Source organism: Rhinolophus hipposideros (assembly GCF_964194185.1).
Source record: "Rhinolophus hipposideros genome assembly, chromosome: 16".
Taxonomy (NCBI): domain Eukaryota; kingdom Metazoa; phylum Chordata; class Mammalia; order Chiroptera; family Rhinolophidae; genus Rhinolophus; species Rhinolophus hipposideros.
The window spans coordinates 17108488-17131331 of NC_138062.1; the positions used below are offsets into that span (position 1 = coordinate 17108488).

At 35.5% G+C, this 22844-nt stretch overlaps 1 protein-coding gene and 1 pseudogene across 6 annotated transcripts in view; both read right to left on the reverse strand.

Moving 5' to 3' along the window:
- The window catches only part of INPP4B (inositol polyphosphate-4-phosphatase type II B), a 574953-nt gene that overhangs the window by 93314 nt on the left and 458795 nt on the right, over positions 1-22844 (reverse strand). For all 5 annotated transcript variants that reach the window (XM_081077545.1, XM_081077547.1, XM_081077546.1 and 2 more), the window contains one exon: positions 8861-9038. In XM_081077545.1, the coding sequence (XP_080933671.1) occupies positions 8861-9038 (178 nt within the window). The remainder of the gene's footprint in view (positions 1-8860; positions 9039-22844) is intronic.
- Positions 16275-16577, reverse strand: LOC308509487 (alpha-ketoglutarate dehydrogenase component 4-like; annotated as a pseudogene). The gene has a single exon. The product of its transcript is annotated as an alpha-ketoglutarate dehydrogenase component 4-like (transcript).

The window sequence follows — 22844 nt, forward strand, 5'->3', positions numbered from 1 at the left end:
AACTCAGCAAATTAAGCAAAGTCCCATTCTATCTAGAATCTCTTTATTGTCACTGAAAAAATTCAAAGCTATGCCTAATCCCACGTACCGTACAGAAATAGCCAATGTCATAAACAAGTTATTATAATTTTAGTAGTCATATAGATGGCAAGAAAAAAATCTTCTTTATTTTTAAATCTGATATGCTGAATTATTTCATAGGGGAATAATGCTATGCTCTGACTTTGGTGTATTAATGCATATTTACATATCTCTTATTATATAACACATAACATTCCCTGAAGGAAAGAACATCGAACTTTCAGCCAAAAGTTATCTGACATCTGGGTAGCTCATATAAATTATTCTCTTGACCTTGGATAAATCATACAACCACTTTTTCCCAGTTTGTACAAAATTATAAGGCCTACCTGTGAAACCCTTCTGGGAGTTCATTGTAAACTGTAAAGTGCACTCTGCTATTTATGCTTCTCCTTTTTGACTGACCTTTCCAGTTTCCTTTGTTGATTCATAATCCCCTGCTCACTCAGGGGACCCTAAGGAACCTTAAACTACTTTCTTTAAAGTATTTTTTTCCATTGGTGATGTAACCTCTTCTTCCATAACTCCAAATATCATTTATGTGCCACGGTCTTTAAAATTCATTTCTACCCACCTCCTGGACCAGCACTGTCAACTGTTTTCACTTGAAAGTCTTTTGAGTTTAGAAGTCCCAGCCTGATTTCAAAAAAATTTTTTTTTTGGAATAAATGTGTTTTCCCCACTTTTCCATCTAAGTGATATTACTATCCAGCAACTCAGAATCCAAACGTCTGGATCATTTGTAATAACACTTATCTTTTGAATTAGTGATCAATTTCTACTAGCTATACCTTTTTAACAATATCAAAGATTGACCCTTCCTTTATACTCCCACAGTTAATCCCAGTTAAGATCCTTTCCATATTCCATGTGGATAATTTCCATAGTTTCCTTACCAGCTGATATACTTTAATTTCTCTTTTTTTTTCAGGGTGTTATCCAAGGCCACTGGTGTTAAAATCTAGAATTCGGAGTCCCAGGTTAGAACTGCTGCAGCAAAATCTGGATTTCAGCAAGCTCCCCAAGGAACAATGCTGACATTTTGCAATGCTCAATAATTCAAATCCTCTGTCCTAGCTCACCCTATCTATTGCGATCGAGGAGAATTTCACAAAGCATGCCTCCAGTCCTTCCATACACAACAAACTTCTTGGTACCTACAGAACAGACATTCTCTTGGGTAAATAACTAGGAATGAAATGACTAGATCACATTTTTTTAAAACTTGAGATACTATTGAACAGTTTTCCAAAATGTGCAAATAATGGTGTCCCCATCAGTGATATATATGAAAGTTCTAGCTGTCCCATATCCTCCCCACTCGTCATAAGTTCATTCATTTTGATCTTAGCTATTTTAGTGGGTCGTTAAGTTGTATCACATTTTAGCTTATACTTTTATTTCCAAATAACAAAGGATGATGAACATCTTTTCATGTCCTTATGTGCCAACCATCTTTGGTGAAATGTCTTTTCAACATATTTGCTCATTTTCAATTGAGTCGTTTGTCTTATTAAGTTGTAGGAACACTTTACATATTCTGATACAAGTCCTTTGCCAGACAAATATTTTAGAAATACTTTCTCCCGGCCCATGACTTTCCTTTTCATTTTCTTCATAGTGTCTTTTGAAAATTTTAATGAAATTTTAAATTTTGATGAAGTCTTACATATCATTTGTTTTCTTTGTTTTGGGTCATGCTTTTTGTGTCCTAATTGAGAAATCTTTGCCTAACCCAAAACAGCAAAAATGTTTCTCCTATCTTGTATTCTAAAAGTTCGTTTGATTTTTTTGCTTTTAGCATGTATATTAAGGTCTATATTCCATTTTTAACTAATATTACATATATGTAAGGTAAAGATAAAGAAAAGTTCATTTATTTTGCCTATGGATATCCAATTGTTCTGCATTATATGTTAAAAAGATATCCTTTCCCCAATACATTTCCTTTGCACTTCTGTGTGAAGTTATTTAAATATGTATGTGTGGATCTATTTCTAGATACTTTAGAATCCCGACTTTCTAGAATCTCCCAGATTCTATTTCATTTGGTCTACATGTCTATACTTACACTAGTATGTTACAAACATTGTAATGAATTGGTATTTTTTAAAGAGTAAATATGTTTACGTAAATTAAACATTTGGATTTTTTATTCTGTCCACATATTTACCATTCCTGGCACTCTATTCTTTTGTGTAGCTCCAAATTTTCCATGGTATCATTTCCTTTTGCCTAAGACTTTCCTTAAAATTTGTTATAAGTCTGCTATGAAATCTGATTTTACTTGTCTAGAATAGTCTTTACCATCGTTTTCCAGACATCTTTTGTAGATCTGGAATTATAACCTTTTAATGTATGTCAGTATTTTGAAGATATCACTCCAATGTCTTCTGGCTTGCACAGTGTCTAATAAGAAGTCTGTTATAATTCTCATCTGTGTTCCTTTGCACCTAACATGTCTTTTTTCTTCTTTCCTGGTGCTTCACAACTTTCTTTTTTATCTGTTTCTCAGCAACTTGATACTTATGTATTTATGTTTCTTTATTTTTTTTAAATGTTTATTCTGCTGGAGTACATTTTGCTCCTTGAATCTGTAGATTCATTGTTTGACAAAATTTTGGTCACCATTTCAGCAGTATTTTTCTGATCCCTTCTTCTTTTCTTCTGGGACTTTTATTACATGTCAGATTTCTTGGTATTTTCCTGTAAGTCATTCATGTTGTGGTATATCTTTTTCAGTCCTTTTTTCTGTGCTTCCTTTGAATGAACGCTGTGTTTGCAAGTTCACTACAAAGTGACCAACCTGCTAATTCCACCCAGTGCATACTATTTCAGAAATTGTAGTTAACACTTTTCTGAGTTCTTTGTGATTTTGTTAATCTTCCATTTTCCTCGTCATCCTATTTATCCTTATCTAGTAGCTGTATCATTTCTCTTTTTGGGTCTGTTTCTGTCGCTTAATTTTTCTTCAGGTTTTGGGTCATAATTTTTTCTTCATTAATGCTTGCTATACACTTATTAAATGCTATTTTGTATTTTCCATTCTTGGTTGCTGGATTTTATTGTATTCCTTTAAATAATGTTGAATTTTGTTCTGATGTGAAGTTATGTTACTTGGAATTGGTAAGGTCCTTTTACAAGACTTATTTTTAAGCCTTCTTAGAGTGGAATCAGAGCAGCCTTTAATTGAGGACTGATTTATTCCCACTACTGGGGCCACATCCTTTTGAGGGCTCTACATATGCTGTATGTATTACAAAGTGTTTTCCTCTGTTGGTGGGAAGATCAGCTATTCCCAGATCAGTGTGGCCAGCAGGGATTTTGTCTGCTTATTTCTGGTATTTCTTTCCCTGCTTTTGGGTAGTTTACTCTTATGCATATACGTATCAGTACTTAAAGATTTAAAGGTACCCATTTATAGATCTCCAAAGCTCTTTGTGTGTGAAGCTCCCTCCTTTCTGGTACTGAGTTCTGTGAAGTCCATCCATCTTGGTATTCCCAAACTCCAATCTCTATCTCCTCAACTTGAGAAGTTACTGTGTGGCTCCCCACACCTGGGTGACAGCCTGGAAACTGCCACCAGGGAGGAAGCTAGATGACCATAAGAATCACATCATTTTGTTACCTTTCCATGCTGCCTATTTTCCAATGCATACAAATGAATTATTTGAAACAGTTTGTTCAGTTTTCCTGTTTTTTTTTTCAGGTGAGAGGATCCATGTTACTCCATCATGGCTAGAAACAGAGGTTCTAATTCCATGTATTTTTGTGGACAAGTCTCATTGTTAACATTATTTTTCTTTCTTATCTTTACTTTTCCTATTATTTGTGATTCTAATGAACACAAGTTTTGTTTTGTAGATAATATTACTTATTTCATCAATTAAACATTTACCATATGAGGGAGAGTCTGAATAAAAAAAAGAAAAAGAAGGTCTATCCTGAGGTTATACCATCATTTATACCAGTTCTTTTCAAATTCCTTAGAATGCATATGTATATGTAAAACTAAGAGTGATTAAAGTGAATAAACAAATATAGATTCCTTCTCAGCTCTGTAGGAATATCTTCAACTTAACATACTGACATCCTGGCATCTTTATTAAGGAAAATAGGGCATTTAAGAAAATCCTGAGTTGTTTTAGAAAATGCTGTTACTTTTATTTGAATACATTAGAAGGCTTTGGTATACTATGTTAAAGTTGAACTAAACTAGGAATTGTGACGAAATCCTTTTTGTTGTTGTTTACCATTTCACAATTCTAATATGGTAAAACACTCCATTCTTTTAAAAAACACTTAAGTTGTAAAAGTTAAGGACCAAGTCTACGTAGCATTAAATCTATAGCATCGAGTATAATACCACACACAATTAGGTGCTCACTATTGCTTTTTGATGAGCAAGATAATGATGACTGTCTCAACAAGGTCTATTAATCTCTGTGGAATGAAGACTGCAATATATTTTTTCAGTTTGTATTTTTTTACATTATCCCTTTCTTTCCTTCTCTCCCTTCTTTCCTCTCTTACTCCCTCCCTCCCTCCCTCCTTCCCTCCAGAAGAATTGCACCCTACAGAATTGCACACTTTTAGTCTAGGGAAAAGGAAAATGCATTTTTATCCAACTTTATTATTAACCTTTCACATCTTATGTTAGAAAGTTGGCCTAAGCTTTGTCTGTTGAAAGCATTCAGATAAACTCAGAGTATGCCTTTGTAATGACCCTATATCATAAGCTTAAAAAAATTAAATATTTTCATAAACTAATATGAAGCAAACAAGCCTAGTTATCCATCAGAAGATATACTAAGAATGAAAGTATTAGAATAATTTAATTTAGTTTGTGCACTTTAGGACATGAAACATTTATAGACAACTTTTTCTCATGAAATTTCAGTTATGTCCTCCCCACCCCCACCCCACATACCCATTTGTTTCCTTACTTCTATATAGTTCCTATCTTAGCACTCATGGAACATTTGACAGTACGAGGTGTGGTCAAAAAATACTGTGAATGTTTAATTATAAAGAAACATTTTTATAGTAAAAGACACATTTCCATTAACTTCTCTCAAAATACTTTCTCTCACTTTGAACTCATGTATACCATCATTCTTGCCACTTCTGAAGCTGTTCTGGAAGTCCTCTTTTGTGAGTATCTTTAGATGCCCTGTCGTAGCTGCCTTGATGTCCTGAATTGATTCAAAACATTTACCTTTCATGGTTATTTTGACTTTGGGGAAGAGCCAGAAGTCACACGGTGCCAGATCAGTGAAAAAGGTGGATGTGAACACACCATAATGTTTTTGTTTGACAGAAATTGCCATATACAAGAAGTTATGTGTGATACAGAGCATTGTCATGATAGAGAATGAAGTAAAGACACTCACGAAAGAGGACTTCCAGAACTGCTTCAGAAAGTGGTGAGAACGATGGGATAAGTGTGTTCGAAGCAAGGGGGACTATTTTGAGGGGGATTAATGGCAATGTGTCTTTTACTGTAATAATTTTTTTTATTTAAACATTTATCGTGTTTTTTGATCATACCTCATATATTATAGTGGTTAAGTTCACAAAATCTGGAGGCAGACTCACAAGGGGGTGATTTTTTGGCTCATTATATATATTTCTGTACCTCAGTTTCCTTTACTGTATAAAGTGAGAATATTAAATGAACTTCTGAACAGTTCATGAACTTGTGAACAGACCTTATAATAGTATCTCAAAATTAGCAAACTTCCAATAAATACTAGCTATTGTTATCATCATTAGCATCACGACCATTATCATCAAGAAACTTGACTCTCTTGGGAAGACAGAGCCTGTGTCTTATTGAGTTCTGTGCCCCTCAAAGTGAATGAAAGTATGCATTCACTAAATAGTTTTACTTTTTTATAAATTGTGGGGTTTTGTTTGTTTGCTTGTTTCTTCCATCAGTACACATTTAGCAGGATATTATTTTCCTGGGGAGTCAGTCCTGTGGCTTGGTTATTAGCAGCAACAGAGATAACATGAATTTCCTTTGGATCTACAAATATTGTTTAGTCTGAGACTCTCAAAATGTCCTATTGATGAGTTATATTTCTCTGTTGCCCCTTCCTTTTCCTCCCAATTCTGAGTATATATTTAAGTGATGATGCATTCATTGCTATTATCTCTAGATGCAGTAGCTTACCTAAAAGGAGAGATGCTATCTCATTACAGAATTGAATGCCTCCTTCCCTACGACCTATGGGCTTCCCGCAGCTTTCCCCAGCTTCTCCAGTCTACCACAGTGAATTCTCCCACATTTGGCTGCCCAAGGACTATATGACCTTCAGAGTTCTCTGATAAATAGGAATAACAAATTCCTATTATATACTGAATATCCTATATAAATGAATACTTAAGAAAACAACTCAAGTACTTATTTTCCAAACATACCAGTTCAGATTCAATAAAAGAAACAAGAGATTATCAGTGAAGAAAGGATTTTAATTCTATAATCCAGTAGGTAAGACCCTGATCTTAAAAGTGTTTTAAGCTAGATTTTGCTAATATTAAATTATACTAAAATTTAAGATAGCACTACAACTATTTACCCTTTATGCTAAATTTTTGGATCATGTTTTATTTTAAACCATGAGCACCCTCTTCACAGACTACGCAAAACTCTGTTACTTCAGATAATTCTTTGAAATTCCAGGCATACCTTGCAAACTTAACTTTAGAAAGATCCTCCTGATTTCAAGGGCTGACAGATTTATTAGTATATGCAGTAGGAAAATATAGGGCAACAGTGGAGCACTACTGAATTAAAGGAGGAAAAACTACATGCCCTGTCCCCCTACCCAAATCACTGCAGCAAGTTGTAAATGATGCATTTGAAATGACGAGTCGCCACCAAATACACAGCAAGTCCCTGCCCAATAAACCCTGCTCTGTGATCACTGCAGTGACATGCTACTGTGTTTCCCCGAAAATAAGACCTAACCAGAAAATAAGCCTTAGAATGATTTTTCAGGATGACATCCCCTGAACACAAGCCCTAATGTGTCTTTTGGAGCAAAAAGTAATATAAGACCTGGTCTTATTTTGGGGGAAACATGGTATTTGCTCATATTTAGTACTTAGGTGAATCCAAAAAACTTCACCTCATCTACAAATCCAAAATAGAAATGTACCAAAATGAAACTGTTTTACTGGGTACAACTCTCCTCTTTTTGTTCTTTATCCTGGCCACAACATATTTATTATTAGACATATTTATTGACTATTGGAATACTTAAGTGTTGCTGAGGAGCTGATCTATTTTTTTTTTAAGGAAGTGTCAAAACACATATATTACACCGAGGATGCCAGAAAGTTTCCACACCAGAGTCAACCAGACCCAGATGTGAATCCTGGTTTTGTCGGAATCCTGGTTTTGACTCTAGATACATGATTTTTGCACATTTCTTAACTTCTCTGAGCTTCAATCTTTTTCTTTGTGACATGCAGATAATATGCACCCGCCACTTGAAGATTATATGAAATAACATCAGTCATGAAGCTCCTAGCATAATATTTGACAACATTGGTACTTGTGAAATTTGGGTCAATTTTTCCCCATTCTTGTCATGATGGAGACACCTGTTCTGACATGGAGAGGGTGCTGCATTTTGAACTGGAGCTCTTAGGGTATAATTGTTCACTTTTTAGTTTATTAGACAATTCATTTGACCTTTCTGAATAGATATTAGCTGGTTTTTAATGAAAACAGATATTAAGTTATATCCAATGAGAAAAATATGCGATAATGTACATTGTAAACTAAAATGTTAAATAAGTTCAAAGTATTATTATTATTATACATTAGCATATCTGAATCAAAAATATATACATATGTAGTATTCAGGTTTCTATGAATCTGTTTTTCAGGGGCCTGAAGAACTATATTGCTATTTTATTCTAAAATAATACCACGAGAATTTTATTTGGTAAGTTTCTTCAAGGGCATATTTATTGGAAATATCTCATAATAAATGGCAAGGTGTCCTCAGAATGCAGAGGCTATGGATGAGTGTATTGGAACTTGACTCCAGGATGTCTGGTTTTACATAAAAATCGAGCTGCAATTTGTCTTGTTCTATCTTGGTTCTCTCAGCTGCTCTAATTAGTTATGGAAGTTGATGTTGAATATCTATGACTTGCCAGACTACCTTTCCCCCTCTGTATATAAGGTGCAAGTCACCTTTGGAAAAATTAAGGCTAATGTCCCACTATATTTCAAATAATAATGAATACTTTTGGACAATTTTAGAACCTTCTCCCAGTAGATAATGTTGAAAGGAAATTCAGGCAGAGGAATTACCCCACACTGCCCAGATAAGAATCCACATCAAAGTCCTGCGTTCAAATGAAGTCACATTCTCATTCAAATGTATAGCTTTACATGCATAAAAATTAGGTGATCACCAGAAGAAAATCAAGTAATTTTAAAAATCTAATTTAATTCATTTTATAAGACCATGAACCAAAGAAAACGAAGGATGTTCAGGAGAAGAAAAAATATATACCAACCAATAGTAGGTTTCATTTCCTACTAGGAAAAAAAAAACAATTAGTGCTCAGTAAGATTTGGGAAGAGAATTGAGGCCAATTCATTTTGATCCTGTAGCAATACTCTGAAGCTTACTTTTTAACTTAGTCAATTTTACACTTGCAGGTGCTATGAAAGGCAGTTTGTGCAGAAAGCAACACCAATGGGAATTGGGGTGTTTCGTTTTCCCCACTGTAGGGATGATTTGGATCTTACTTTTTCTGAAAGCATCTTTAAAGAATTCTTCAAGCTGTCTGGAGAATGCTGGCTTGCAGAATTAAGCAGTAGGTCTGCATGGGTTGCTATCAGAGGTTGTAGTTGATTGATGTTGCTGAGAACTTCTTTTGCTTTGGCTGTGTTTTCAGGTGAATAGTAAATAAACTGGTATCCAGTACTGCAACAACACAGATAAAGGTGAATTAAACACGAGGCAGAAAGAATTTGCAGCCCTTAACATCAGATGGAAAATGATAAACATAACTGTAAATATCATTACTTCCTATAGAACTGTTCCAAGAGATTTTTACGATGTCCTAAGAGATTTTTGAGTAAAATAACCAAGATATCTTTTAAGAGTTGGTAAAATAAATGCAGTCCTTACTCAACCACTAGGAATATTCTTTATGATTACATCCATCTAGTATTAGTCATCAAAGCAGATTAGTATTAATATTAGTTACTAATGAACTTGAGGTCACACAGTGTGGAGCTTTATACGTGGGGGGATTCGAATATAAATCCTGCTCTGGCACTTACTAGCTAGGTGACTTGGGCAGCCTTCTGCTTCCTCATGAGGAAGGTGGGACTAATTATCCAAATAATTCTAAGAGGTGGGTAAGACTGATGATCATTCACGTAAGGTGACTAAAAGAGTGCTTAACACAGAGCAAACATTCAATCACTATCGCCTATATTTTCTTCCACGATACTTGGAGCAAGGGAGTAAATTTTAATAGCTGAGAAAAGGGGATAAGAGAAATCAATGCCAAGTGGCCATATGGGGAATTTTATTGGATAGAAAAAAGGACTTTTTCAGCAGAAAAAATGTCATCATACTATTTTATCATCACCCTTTTTGTTCCTTGTGGTTTTTTTCATTTAACTTGTTAAAAAAATCTAAAGTTGATTACTCGTTACAATTACTCACTTTCAGAACCATCATCTAGGAATTGGTCAAGCATGTTATGGGGGTAAGGATTCCACAGAGGGAAACAATCTTTGGCCAATTTCATTAGGAAAGACCAAGGAGGCATTCTAGCATGGAAAGAATAAAACCGTAAAACACCAAAGTGAAAGAAAAGCGCAGCCACGAGTGGTGCATTCACATGGTTGGTGCAAAGCTTGCTTACATCCCTTTACATCCAACTGTCAAAGCACTTTGCATAATATGTTGCAAACTGTGTTGAGTATTTATTGAATATTTTCTCTATATTTAGAAGCTAAATTGTTAAAACTCCCATCATTCCATTTCTTATTTTCAAACAGTAGCATTCACTCAGAAAAATTAACACACAGGAAACCCTCTCCTTACATCAATGATTTTCAGGGGAAAGTGTCAGTTTCCTCAGAGAGACAATATTCTTACAAACATATAATGCATATTTCATCTATCTATCTATTATTTATTTATTTATGCATAGTGATTAAAAGAAATGTCCTTCGTTGCTTGGGCTATTCATAAGACAGGACAGGAAGCCAACGACGGGTATAGGTTTATGAAGAAACACATTGTCTGCGACACTTAAAATTTGCTCTCAATTTTGTACTGTAGACTTTTAAATGTCAGGAGCTGACACTAAAAAAATACAACACATGTTAACTACTTATTGTATATTTTAATGAAAATTGAAGTACATGATGAATAATGATGGCGAGAAGGAGAAAGGAAACAATAGTTCCTGCCAATGATCTACGTCTTTTTCTGACTCATCTGCTCTTACACGGGAGTGTGTTAAGACCTTTAACAAAAACCAGGAACTGGGATGTTCCCTAGTCATCTGTACTCAGACTTGGTACAAAGTTTCATCCACCACAGTCTTCAGTAACTCAAATAACCTTGCAAAGAAGATGATTATTTAAAAATATCGGTGCATCGCCAGTGTGGGGACGCTGCTGGACGCCCAGCAGCTCTGGGGCAGAGTAGGACTTCCTACAAACCAGACACAGAAAGCAGTGAGGAGTAGCTGCTCTGCGATCCCTTTTCACTGATCTGTTCTTCTGTCATAATGCTTTCTGGCGTCATCTTATGGGTACTGACAGGCCTCCCACGTCTCAGCTCTTGGAAAGCTAGCGTTCTCAAGGCCATCTGTGGTCTCTCATCTTTCTCTTCACATGACCGTCCTCTCTGAGTATGTCATTCCTGGCCTCTCACACACTTACTCCCATGCATTCTTTGATTTATGTCACCACTGTCATCCTTCTTTAGTAACATCACACTTTCCTGGTGGTTCACTGTCGCTTTATTCCCGAACATCATTTACTTTCATTATTTTTTTTCTATGTATTTCTTATTCTTCAAATTCCCTTACAGTCTCTTCTCCATTTGAGTTGAACACATACATTTTCAAGATTTATTTCTCACATGCTCTTTCCTTCTATCCCAGTTCAGCTGTGCTTAAATTTTAATAGCCATAAGAGTCACTTGAGGATGGGGACAGGCCCTAGTTATTAATATTTTCAAGAATGCAGATTCCTTGGCAACACCAGGAAATTCGGCTTCAGTAGGTTGTGGTATCTGAAACAAGCATGTCAGGAAATCCTGATGCTGGTGGAAAGTAGAGCACTTTCAGAAATGCCTGTTGTCACTGTTTTGATTGAGATTCCCTCTAAACCCTTGATCATTCTGCACAATGACTCTGAAAAAAGTTCACTATTCTTATTCTAACTTATCCTAACTTATTCCAATTTTTATGAATGGCTTACAAGGCTACTTTTGTACTCCATCATTATATTCACACAAGATGCTTCGGTTCCCATCTCATCACCAGCCTTGCCTCCCCTAATATTTCCCATCGTCCTTTTATCTTTTCTCTCCCAGTATACTCCCTACCCTCTTCCTCTCCTCCCCCAATACATTCTTCAATCACCATCATGGGACATAAGCATAACTCCTGCCCCCTGCTCCTAAGTCACTCTCTGTTGGAGTGGAGTTATAGAGCAGGCATCGGTTCTCCTGATTAAGTCTTTTAAAGATGAGCACCTTGCCTAGTGAGGCTGAAAGATTCATTTTCCACACTAACAGCCACTGTTGGTGTCCAGGATGAAATAGCATGGTACGGGGAAAAAAAAATATCGCCACCACAAAATAATTTTAAGTATACATAAATTCCATCTACCTATTCAGGGCCTTACTCTTTAAACATGTCATATATTTTAACAGTTATAGCTTCTTAAATGGAAGGTTATGAGTATAATTTAATTATCGAGATAAAAAGAATATAGCTAAACTCTATTCAATAGTGGTCTAAAATTTAAACTGAATTTAGACACTTGAGTCAACTATCAATCAGACAAAACCAGCAGAAGGACAAAATATTTGCTTGGACGAAAAACATTTCATAGGATATATACAATAGAGCAAATTATAGATAATAAAAATTGAAATTGGTTTCATAATAGTTTTCTATTGATGAAACAATTAAAGTGTATACATGCACATATATATATTTTAATTTAATTTATATTTATTTAAATTCTTTAATATCAATTAGAATACACACACAAACACACACACCTGCTCATATCTGTGTGTGTGCATGTTGTCACTGGGGTGTCATATTTAGGAGATATAAAAAAATAAAGCACATAGTTAAATAATATTCATATTCATGTACTCTAAATTGTTAAATGCAATTAAAATACAATCAAAACAATGCTTATATAGTCTTTTTATCTTTGAAACTTCTATTTTTAAAAACATATTAGTTTCATGTTAATTCTAGAATCAGTGTTTCTAACAAGGCTGATTCTGCCATTTATTAGCTCTGTGACCAGGAATGCAAAGTAAGAGGGATAAAACCTCAAATTCATTGTGGTTCAACTTGCCCTCAAAGGAAATTTACCTACTGAGTCTGATCAGTGGCTCCTACTATTCCACTTTTTAGTTTGCAAGCCCTTACTTGCAATTTCTTGGCCATTAAACTTATCTCTATATAACCTTACGCCTATCCTTGTTCTGATAAAGATTTCCCAAGCACTCTTATAGGGCCTTTACATAAACAAAGTCCAGTGTGGTTTCACTTCCTGCCATGGCCTATTCCCGCTTACTCCTGAATTCATGTGCTCTGATTTCCTTCTCCCACTTCCAAGAGGCTGGCTGGTTCTATTTCTCCTAATTTGGCTTCTGGTATTTTCATGCTCACTTCTCTGCGAAGGTGTGATGGAGTTAACACCCAAATCAGGTCTTCCAATTCCTCCCATCTAAAGAATTTCTCAACTCCATCCTGGAATTTATCCACTTCTTGCCTAATCAAAGTATAGAGGAAGATAAGGAACAATAGAAACCAGTCCCAAATATCCTACAAAAGCAAATATTCCCTGGACTGCAAATGGGCAGGCATAGGGACATTTACAGGTGATGGAAATGTCTTAAAGTTGGATTGTGAGGATGACTGCACAACTCTATAAATTTATTAAAAATCACTGAATTGTGCACTTAGAAGAGGTCAGTTGTATGGTATGCAAATTACACTATAGATGCAGAGAGTTGAATGGTGGTTGCTAGCAGCTGGGGGGAGGAAAAATGAGGAGATTTTGGTCAAGGGGTACAAAGTTTCAGTTATGCAGGACGTGTAAGTTCTGGGGAGCTACAGCATGGTGACTATAGTTAACAATACCATATTGTTGTGTATTTGAAATTTGCTAAAGGGTAGATCATAAGTGTTCTCACCACAAAAACAAATAAAAACAAAAGAAAATGGTAACTATGTGACATGATAGACAGGCTAATAATTGATTACGGTGATTATTTCAATATGTATACATATATCAAAATATCAAGTTATACACCTTGAATATATAAAAATGTTATTTGCCAGTTATACCTCAGTAAGGCTGAGGGAAAACAAAAACAAATGTTCCCAGTGTATAATATTATAGTGCTGGTGATTATGATTCTGGGATACGGGAAAGCAGAAGGGATATTTAGGAGCCATTTAAATTTTTGTCCCTGTTGAATCTGATGATATTTTTGTGGAGGGTATCTAATAAAACCAATAATTTACACTGTAGAATTAACACTAATAAACCAAATATCTCTCTCTCTCTCTCTCTCTGGCACTCTCTCCCCTTCTCCTTTCTCTCATTTCAATAGCTAATAATTATTGGTCTATACTATAGGACTAGCATTATGCTAAATTCTTTTCAGGGACTATTTTATTTAATCTTGATAACAATTCTTTAAAGAACAAATATTATTCCATTATACAGATATGGAAATTGACGTCTGGAAAGGTTAAGTAACTTGGCCTGGATCACACACCTAGTATGGATGGTAGAAACAGGGTTCAAACCCAGGTCTTTATTACTGCACACTTTGAACTCATGTTTTACAACCTCATGAACATGGTATTGACCTATTTAAAATTTGGAAAAGATATAATATGAGAACTAACACAGACAACAACTTTTATTTAGTAACATAATGGTAAGTACAGACAATAAATATTAAAATAAAATACAAAGAAGTTCTCATTTTCTCATTAAAACAAAGCTCATTAGAGAAGATGCGGGATTCTATCTTATAACACAGATTAGACTAAAGAAAGAACTTGAAAATCATCTTGCAGTAAATTGCTTCCAGCAACTATTTAATGACTGCTGCTTCTTCAATGCATTGAGGAAAGCAAAAGGCCAGAGGCAGCCAGCAAGACAATTGGTGGCAGAGTGTGATGGTAGCTGTCCTCTAAATGCCAAAGCCAGGGCTGGTGGCAGAGAAGAAAAAGGGGATAGCATTTTGGCCTCATCTTCTTCCCACAAGACCTTGCAAACTTAAGGCTCTATATTTTTGATGCGGGCAAATATCCTCGAGACGCCACAGTTGCAAGGCTGCTTACTAATCACTCAGTACTACAGCTCCTTACATTACCGAGAGCTCACAGTCGCTGAAAAGCAGTGTACAAGGTGTCACCTTGCAGCCAACTTTTCTAGGTATTTATAGTTGACTTTTTTTTTTCATGATACTTGGTTTTCCATATTTGCTGGAAGTTTAAGTAGCAGAAAGGTTTTACAAAGACGTTTCTCTTATTCTACAATTAGATAAAAAGGAGATAGAAAACAAAACTATCCTAAAGGAACGAGAACTCTGTATCTATCTGCACCACTCTAAGTAAACGTATTACCTTTTCGAAAACATTCACTGATATGTTTAGATTGATGTCTTCTGTATACTTTTAATTTCATGTTTACTTTCAGGTACCCATGAAATTTTTTTATACATCCCTACATACCTCATAGGTCATCACATACTAATTGAAATGACTACACGGTGTTCTACTCTGGTGATGCAGAATAGTTTGCTTACTCATTCAGGATGTTTCTAATATTTTACTATTATGAATAGAATCTATAAACATTTCTGAAAAATTATTTTTCTTTTATCATTTTTATTGTAGGCATATTCCTAAATAAGTGGTTTTCTTCACTTGATATTAGTCTAAAAGGCTGAAAAGCAGTTTCAAGTGGTTTTCTTAGGGTGTATTTGAGAGAGCTGTAGAGAACCAATAAGGCTAAAAATGTTAGAAATATTTTTACTGACTCTGTACAGAGCAATTTTAGGCAGATTAAAATACTAAGTGATCTGAGTGCAAATCACCCATCGATTCATGTGTTTTTTTTAAGTAGTACAGAAAAAGTAATTTACTTTTAAAATTATATTCTCATAAAAGCCAGAAGGAATTGGTTGGAATAACTTTCTAAATTTTCTATCTGGTGAGTAGCAAAATCAATTCCTAGAAAGGTCATCTGTAACTAATATTATTAGTTAATTAGTTACAACCAACATTGTTCATTTATTAAAAGCGTGTGTTTTGTGTTGAATATCTACTGATTGCTGGAGGGTAAATGAGTACGGAAGACAAATTTGAGAGTGGGGACAGAACTCCTATTTTGTAGCTCTGGCTCCATCATTGTCAGTATGGATGATTCAGCATTTGGACCTCAGCATTTTCATCGATCAAGTAAATAGGGGAATTTGTGATCTCTGAGATTCCCTGTTACTTCTAATAGTTAAAAGACTCTTTAGTGAGAAAAAAAGCGCAGACTCAACAAACTAATTTTCTTATTTCCCCAAACTTCTTTTCATATTGAATATAGACAACTGACTTTTTTAATAAGCGATGAAAACAAATGGTTTATGTCCTGTACTACCTTTCCCAGTGGCCTTGGCATTTACCCAGTTATAGAAATCTGAAACCTACAGCCTTGCCCAGTTTCCCTCAAGCCTTCGTCCAGCTGGATTTAAATCCTATAAATATTCCCTAAAAATCTTCTTTAACTCAATAGTCACCATTAGCTCATACCATCACTATTATAATAGTCTAATTGTTTACCCTTCCTTTTTTCATTTTTGAAGTCCTTTATTGTAAAGACTATTCTTTCATCTGATGACAAACACCACCCACATTGTCAGTGCTTATTCTGGACCTCCACATTGGATAAATTATATTTCTTCTTGAGATACAAGTTTCCTTCTGTATTTCTAAAGTAATGTTTTTATTATTTCTGCAGTGTCTGGTGGACCCTGATGCATCAGCCAATCTGGTGATTTACTTCCCTTAGAATGCTGTGAAATTGAAGAGAGTGAGATGGTTGATCTCAAAACTTCTGATACATTGGGCTTAGGATTGTCTCTTCTGTCAGGGAAACTTCTTAATGGAGTATGTGGCTTGACTACCTGAACGACACTGCTGGCAGACGCCATCTTGCTGCCCATCATCGGTTTACCCTTCTTAAGTTCTCTCCACACTATCACTCAAAATGCAAATCTGATTGTCATGTGGGTCTCTGGTCCCTCTCCCCGCATAAGATTGCAGGATATGGTGAGGCCGAAAAGGAACACCAATGGAGCCATAGATAGGGGAGTCATACCACTATATTCTCGATGGCAGCTGGTCGAGACACAAAAGCAAACATCCACCAGTACCCCAATGAGAGGTCTTTCTGCACCCCAGTCTCACTGGCAGCTGGGTTAGACACAGGAAGAAGGATCAACACGATCTGCAATCCGCTTCTCTGCCAACCAACCAACTCCCTAGCCTAGCCACGTCAGTTATATTAGTTGCTAATGGCTAACCAGTAAAAGCTGATGGCCACCCAGCCACAGCAGATGGCCATCTGATTAAAGCTGATGACCATCTACTACCCGAGCCAGAACCTTTCCACGTGAGGCCGAGAGCCTGGAAACTGCTCTCTGGGACTCTGTTCTCTCTCTCTGTCTCTCTCCTCTCTTGTCTCCCAGTTGCTCTATGTTTCTGGAGTTTCTGAGCCAAGGTGCAGTGAATGGCACCACTAACTATACCCAGGTGTTCTGCACAGAACCCGGGAGTCTTGATAACTCTGGATTTTTACCTCCCACTCCAAACAAACACACAGAATCCAAACAATTGCCAAGCCCTCCTAAATATCTCCTAACCAATCTTTTTCTCTCCACCTGTGTTGACACCATCTCGAGCCATGCTATCTTTCTCCTCACAAGCACATTGCAATAACTACTGATTTTCACAAGAGCCTCATGAGCGGGAGGAGGACAGTGGAATTGTTCAGGCAAGTTCCTATCTAACAAAGATTTTGCAATAACACCGTTTTTTCTCTCATATTACACAAGCCAATTGTGAGATTTTTCCATGACACAGATCTTATACGTATGTACTTTTTAAAGTTAGTACCTTTACTGTAATCTTGCAAAGAATGAGATACTCTCTAGTTACCTTCTAAAGTCTGGAAAATAGAGTAGTTTTAATGTTCTGAATATTTGTTTGTAGATGACTTTTCTTCCTGCTGTTTGCTGCCTTTGGAATGATGGATACTAAATATCTAAGCAAGCTAATAGAGATCTTTAAAAAAATATGCTGTTTAATCTGAGTACAAACTTCTTCCTTGGATTAAATGTATACTAGTTGAAAAGACATAACTATGCCATCGTTTAAAATACTTTTTTTTAGTTCAAGGTGAAGGAGAAATGAACTCCTGATTTATAGAAAATAAGTCATCAAACCATATTATCTTTTCATATTTAGCTGTTGAAGTAAGCAGAAAAAAGGTTTCTTTCTGCAATTTGCTTATTCAATTTAACACTTTATTTTTTAAAACCTAATCTTCCTGTTGATTAACTTTTTCTTCTGAGATTAAAACCAGAAGTTATACCTTAATAACTGTGTGAAATTAAAACATTTAATTATAAAGTCAAATTATCTTCCTAAGAAATAGTGATGTTATACTTAACAAGTCTTTCCTCAAAAATCTCAAGATTTTCACCGTTCTTTCTAACAATCTAATCATTTGATAAATCAACCACGTCGACAGTGCAAATAAGGTAACAGAAGGCTTTCTAAAACCCCACAATTAAGACTGATTATGTGTTTTATTTTCATATACTATTCTCTTCACTGTCACTATAAATTCTAGGTCATTTAGCAAACTAATTTCCATTTATAATTAAATTAATCTCTTTAAAATAAAAGATTTTAAGAGTTCTGAACTGTCACAGTATACACAATGCTTCTTGACTAACCTTCAGACCACACTATGCTTTACAAGCTTTTGGGTAGGTGAATGGAAGACTGTCCCCAGCTTTTCAATGTTTAAGTCACCACTGCATTACTAATATTGAACCAGATTTTAGGTTGGCTATTTTTATAAAAAATATCAACTTGCTCCTTTCAGAACACACAATTTTTTTTTTTTTCTTAATGTGAGTAGCAAACACACACTAAGATTCTATACCTGATAAAGGGCTGTTTTTAAAGCCTATAAGACATTTTCAACAAATGCCTATTTCCTAATTTCACAAACATTCCCTATGTTTCTGTTACCTAATTCAGTCACACTGATCTCCTCAGACAGGGAGGTGATACTCTCATCACAGGCAATCCTTCCACTGCTTTCATTCTCTCCCTCATATACTTATTAGCTCAACAAACACTTAGCCAGTTACTTCCTGGGGATACTGTGGTAAAGCAGGTAGACCAAGCCCATACCTCACATTACACACAGTCTAGAGGGGAAGACAGACCCGTAGGAATGAGGCAAAAAGCAGATGTGGTCTAGCCAAGGTCTCCGAGAAGGGCTGTAGGCAGAACTAAAACTGAGGAAGTTCAGTTTGGTTCACTATGGAGGGTGGAGGGTGGTGTGAGAGGAAGAGAGGATGGTGTGAGTAGTGAGATGAAGCTGGAGAAGAAATCAGGGTCAGAGTACATATGAATATATTATGTACCTTGGACTTTATACTCCAGGGAAGAGGCAGCTGAAAGTGTTTGAAATTATAAAATCACTAAATTGGATTTGCCTTTTAGAAATATTATTCCAACCAAGATGAGAAAAATGGTTTGGATGAGAGCCAGCCCGGAGAGAATGATGAAGAGATTTGGTGTAGACATTTAAAAGATGGTGCTGCTATGGGTTAAGGTTATTCTAAGCCATAATTCATTATTGAAACAAATGATTTCCTGAGAAATGGGAAGGTAGAACTGACAGAACTGATTTTTTTTTTTTTTGGAAGTGGAAGGGAAGAAAAGTTATCAAAATTTTCTAGTTTCTAAATTGAACATCTGGATGAATGGCGGCGACTTTCGTTAAGAAAAAGAATCCTAAAGAGAAGTGTGAGGGTAAGGGAATGAAAGATGACATAATATGTTGACTTTGAAGTGTTTGGATGATACCATTAATGGGAGCTTTTTGCCAGATGGTTGTAAATATGTGTCTGGACCCCATGAGACATACCTGGGCTTAACACAGAGTGGTATCTAAAGCACCGTGCTCAAGATATGTGGGCAATTAGGCATCTTACGCACATTGGTACCACTTTTTTAAACGGATGATATGACAGCGTCTCTAAAATTGAACAACCTCAACTAAGAAATTCCGCCTTTAAGAATTTATCAGAAAGAAACAAATTTTCAGGGACATAAGAACAAGGGTGTGCCTTGCAAACATAGGTGGTTGTAACAAAAAATTAGAAACAATCTAAATGATCATCAATATTGTACTGATCAGATAATTATTCAATCAATAAAATCCTGCTTAGCTTTTGGAAAAAAATTAGGTCTACATATATTGAAATTAAAAGTTGTCAAAACATTTTTGAGTGAAAATATACCTGTTTCCATAGTTTGCATAAATGATAGCTAATATCTATTAAGCTTTCATTATGTTTCAGGTAGCTTTAGAAAATTTTTGGTGTATATGAAGTTATTAAATCTTCAGAACAACCCTACGAGGTAAGTAATATTATTTCCATGCTACAAATGAGGAAACTAAGGTACAGAGAGGGGAGGTAATTTGACTAAGGTCACAAAGCCAGTAAGTGGCCAAGCCGGGATTTAATCCACACAGGGAGTAGAGTCTATGAATTGTCTGAGATAAAAGTTTCTGCCTTGTCCCAAAATGGGGGCCAGAAAAATTAAACTGAACTATAGGAAAGTCAAGAACATTCCATTCCTGTGACCTGAGTTTGTGGATTAATAGTCATAACCACTGAAAACTCAAATGGTTGAATACCTAGAAAAAAAAATGCTCAGGGAAATATATTCAGCTATTCCAACTGGTTTATTCTGGGGAGGGAGAATGGAAAGGCACGCTTTTCACTTGATCTGCTTTTATTCCTTGAATTTGTATGCTACAAGCACATTTTATTTGTGTAGTTAAAAAGGGAATGAAGAAGGAGAAAAGCTGCATTACAAAATCATTAAGGATCATATGTAAGTTAGCCAAAACCCTTCCATTCCTTTGTATCACATTCAGTTCAGTGGTTTGAAAGCCTGAACACCATTTAGTTTAAACAGTATACCTGAGTCTCAACATGACTATTTAATTACAAACATTTTCCTCTCTCCCTACTCTGAGCTATAGATGTATGAGATAAAACCCACTTATTCTCGAAAATTTGCTGTTGTGTACATGGAGCTGTGCGCAGTGTTGTGCTCACACAGAGACTGGCAGCCAGGTACACAGACTGGCAGACCTAGCTGTGTATTTGCTCAAATATGAACTGAGCTGAGGGCTAAGAGGCTCCAAGGAGAAAATGACTCATAGGAAGAAAAAAAAAATGTACCTCCAGGGAATCAAATTATAATCTACACAGAGATTTAAATTTCTATTTCCCTGAAAATGACATATTGTTAGCTACTGAACATAGTTTAAAAGGGGAAAAAAACCAACAAAATGGACAGGGCTTTTATTTATACTTATGCTTATATCCATCAGTCTGAGGGATACTTTTTTTATGTGTGATATGAAGTGTTTTTCAAAAGGAAAGAGAATGTATCTGAATGTGAGTGGAACATAAATTTTTAGCTATAAGACTGATGTTTTTATACACGAGTTTGGGCGTATGTATTGGGACTTCCAAAGGACCACAAACACAGATATTTTTTAATGGAACACACTCGATTTATATACTTGGAAGAATTAGTTGTGTTAAGCTATATGAAATTTTTGAATTTATAAGAAAAAAATAATAAAAGTGTAGATTCTAAGTGGAAAAACAAACTAGGAGAGACTGAACTGGGACTCCACCAGTAATGGTCTTGTTGACTTGTTGAGGGGGATCAGGAGTGATTTTAGTCTGTTTCTTTGACTTTTCTACATTATCTTATAAACATGTTTGCAAAATTGGAAAATGATCACTATTTATTAAAAATATATACCACTGAAAGATCAAACATATTTCTACTAAAAAGATATATGACATGATCTCAGACTAAATTGCTCTGCCAAGTTTCTGAGAGAAATCTAGAGATCAGGCTAGAGACAGAGAAAGCCCTCCAAGTAGGGAAAAATAAAATGGCTTCCTCAATCAAATTATAGATGCAGTCTCATTGCTTTCGCTAAATGTATTTGAATCACTCATTCTCTTTCATAAAAAAACAAAACAAAAAACAAATAAAAAAACTCTTTAGTTTTAAGCATGACAGTGAAGATTTTTAAACAAATATTTTTGTAACTTTTTCCTAGTCTGCTCACGTTACTGGACAGAGTATATAAAGGGAAATATTGAAAAACTCGGACGGTTTTGCTTAGATACATTAGCACTATATTACTAAATAAAAATGTTAATTTATGTTTCATCTCCCTCAGCTTGAGCAGTGGTTAGTGATTCTATCAGAAGAATATATTTCAAAGGTTTTGCATCTGGTTCTTCCATTTGTGGTTTACTGGCTGCCTACACTGAAGGCTACAGAGTGCTCCCTGATGCAATATTATTCCCTTTTATCTAAGAAGCCTCATATTTATAATAGAGAATGAGGAAATATAAACTTGTATTTCTCCTTACAACAGTAAAGAAAACATTCCTTAGAGTTTTTGCCATGTGATTGTGTAATCACTGATCTCATAAAAGGTAAGACTGGTCTGTTCAACTCTGTATGATTGGTTACTTACCTTCAGAAAATTCCCCTAAATTCTAGTATAGACTCAAGTTCTTACAGGTTCAAGGACAACCTAAAATATTTCTATTAATAAAATTTTAGTTCATTTTCCTTACATCTTTTCCAAATGGTTTTTTCTTTCTGATTTCATTTGAAATTGTGGGGTAGTAAATGTTGATGATTGTCATCTGGAACAGAATGGGGTGGGGGGAGGTGGAAAAACCAGGGTGGATATTGAAAACAGGCATGTGATCTTGGGATCCTTTGCAGGGAGTCACTTTTGAGTTTGTTCCAAATGAATAGGCAGATCACAGGGAATTAATATTCCCAAGGAGGAGTTAACACTGTCTCTCATTGGCTATTTTTTTTTCCTTTGCAAAGATTCTTGGCTTTCATGAGGTGCCTTTTTATCTTAATGTAAGGGCTATGCTTTGAGGTCATGATCCTACTCAGAAAAAGGTCTGGATGAATTGAAGTTCCTGCTGAAATTTGAAAATGATAAAAGCAGGTAAAACAAGTGTTGTGGTAATTTTCTACTTCCTTTTAAATAATACCAAAAGTAAAAGAGGAAAAAATAATTTGAGGAAGAAATTCAGAAGCTTTCAAATACTGTCATAGGT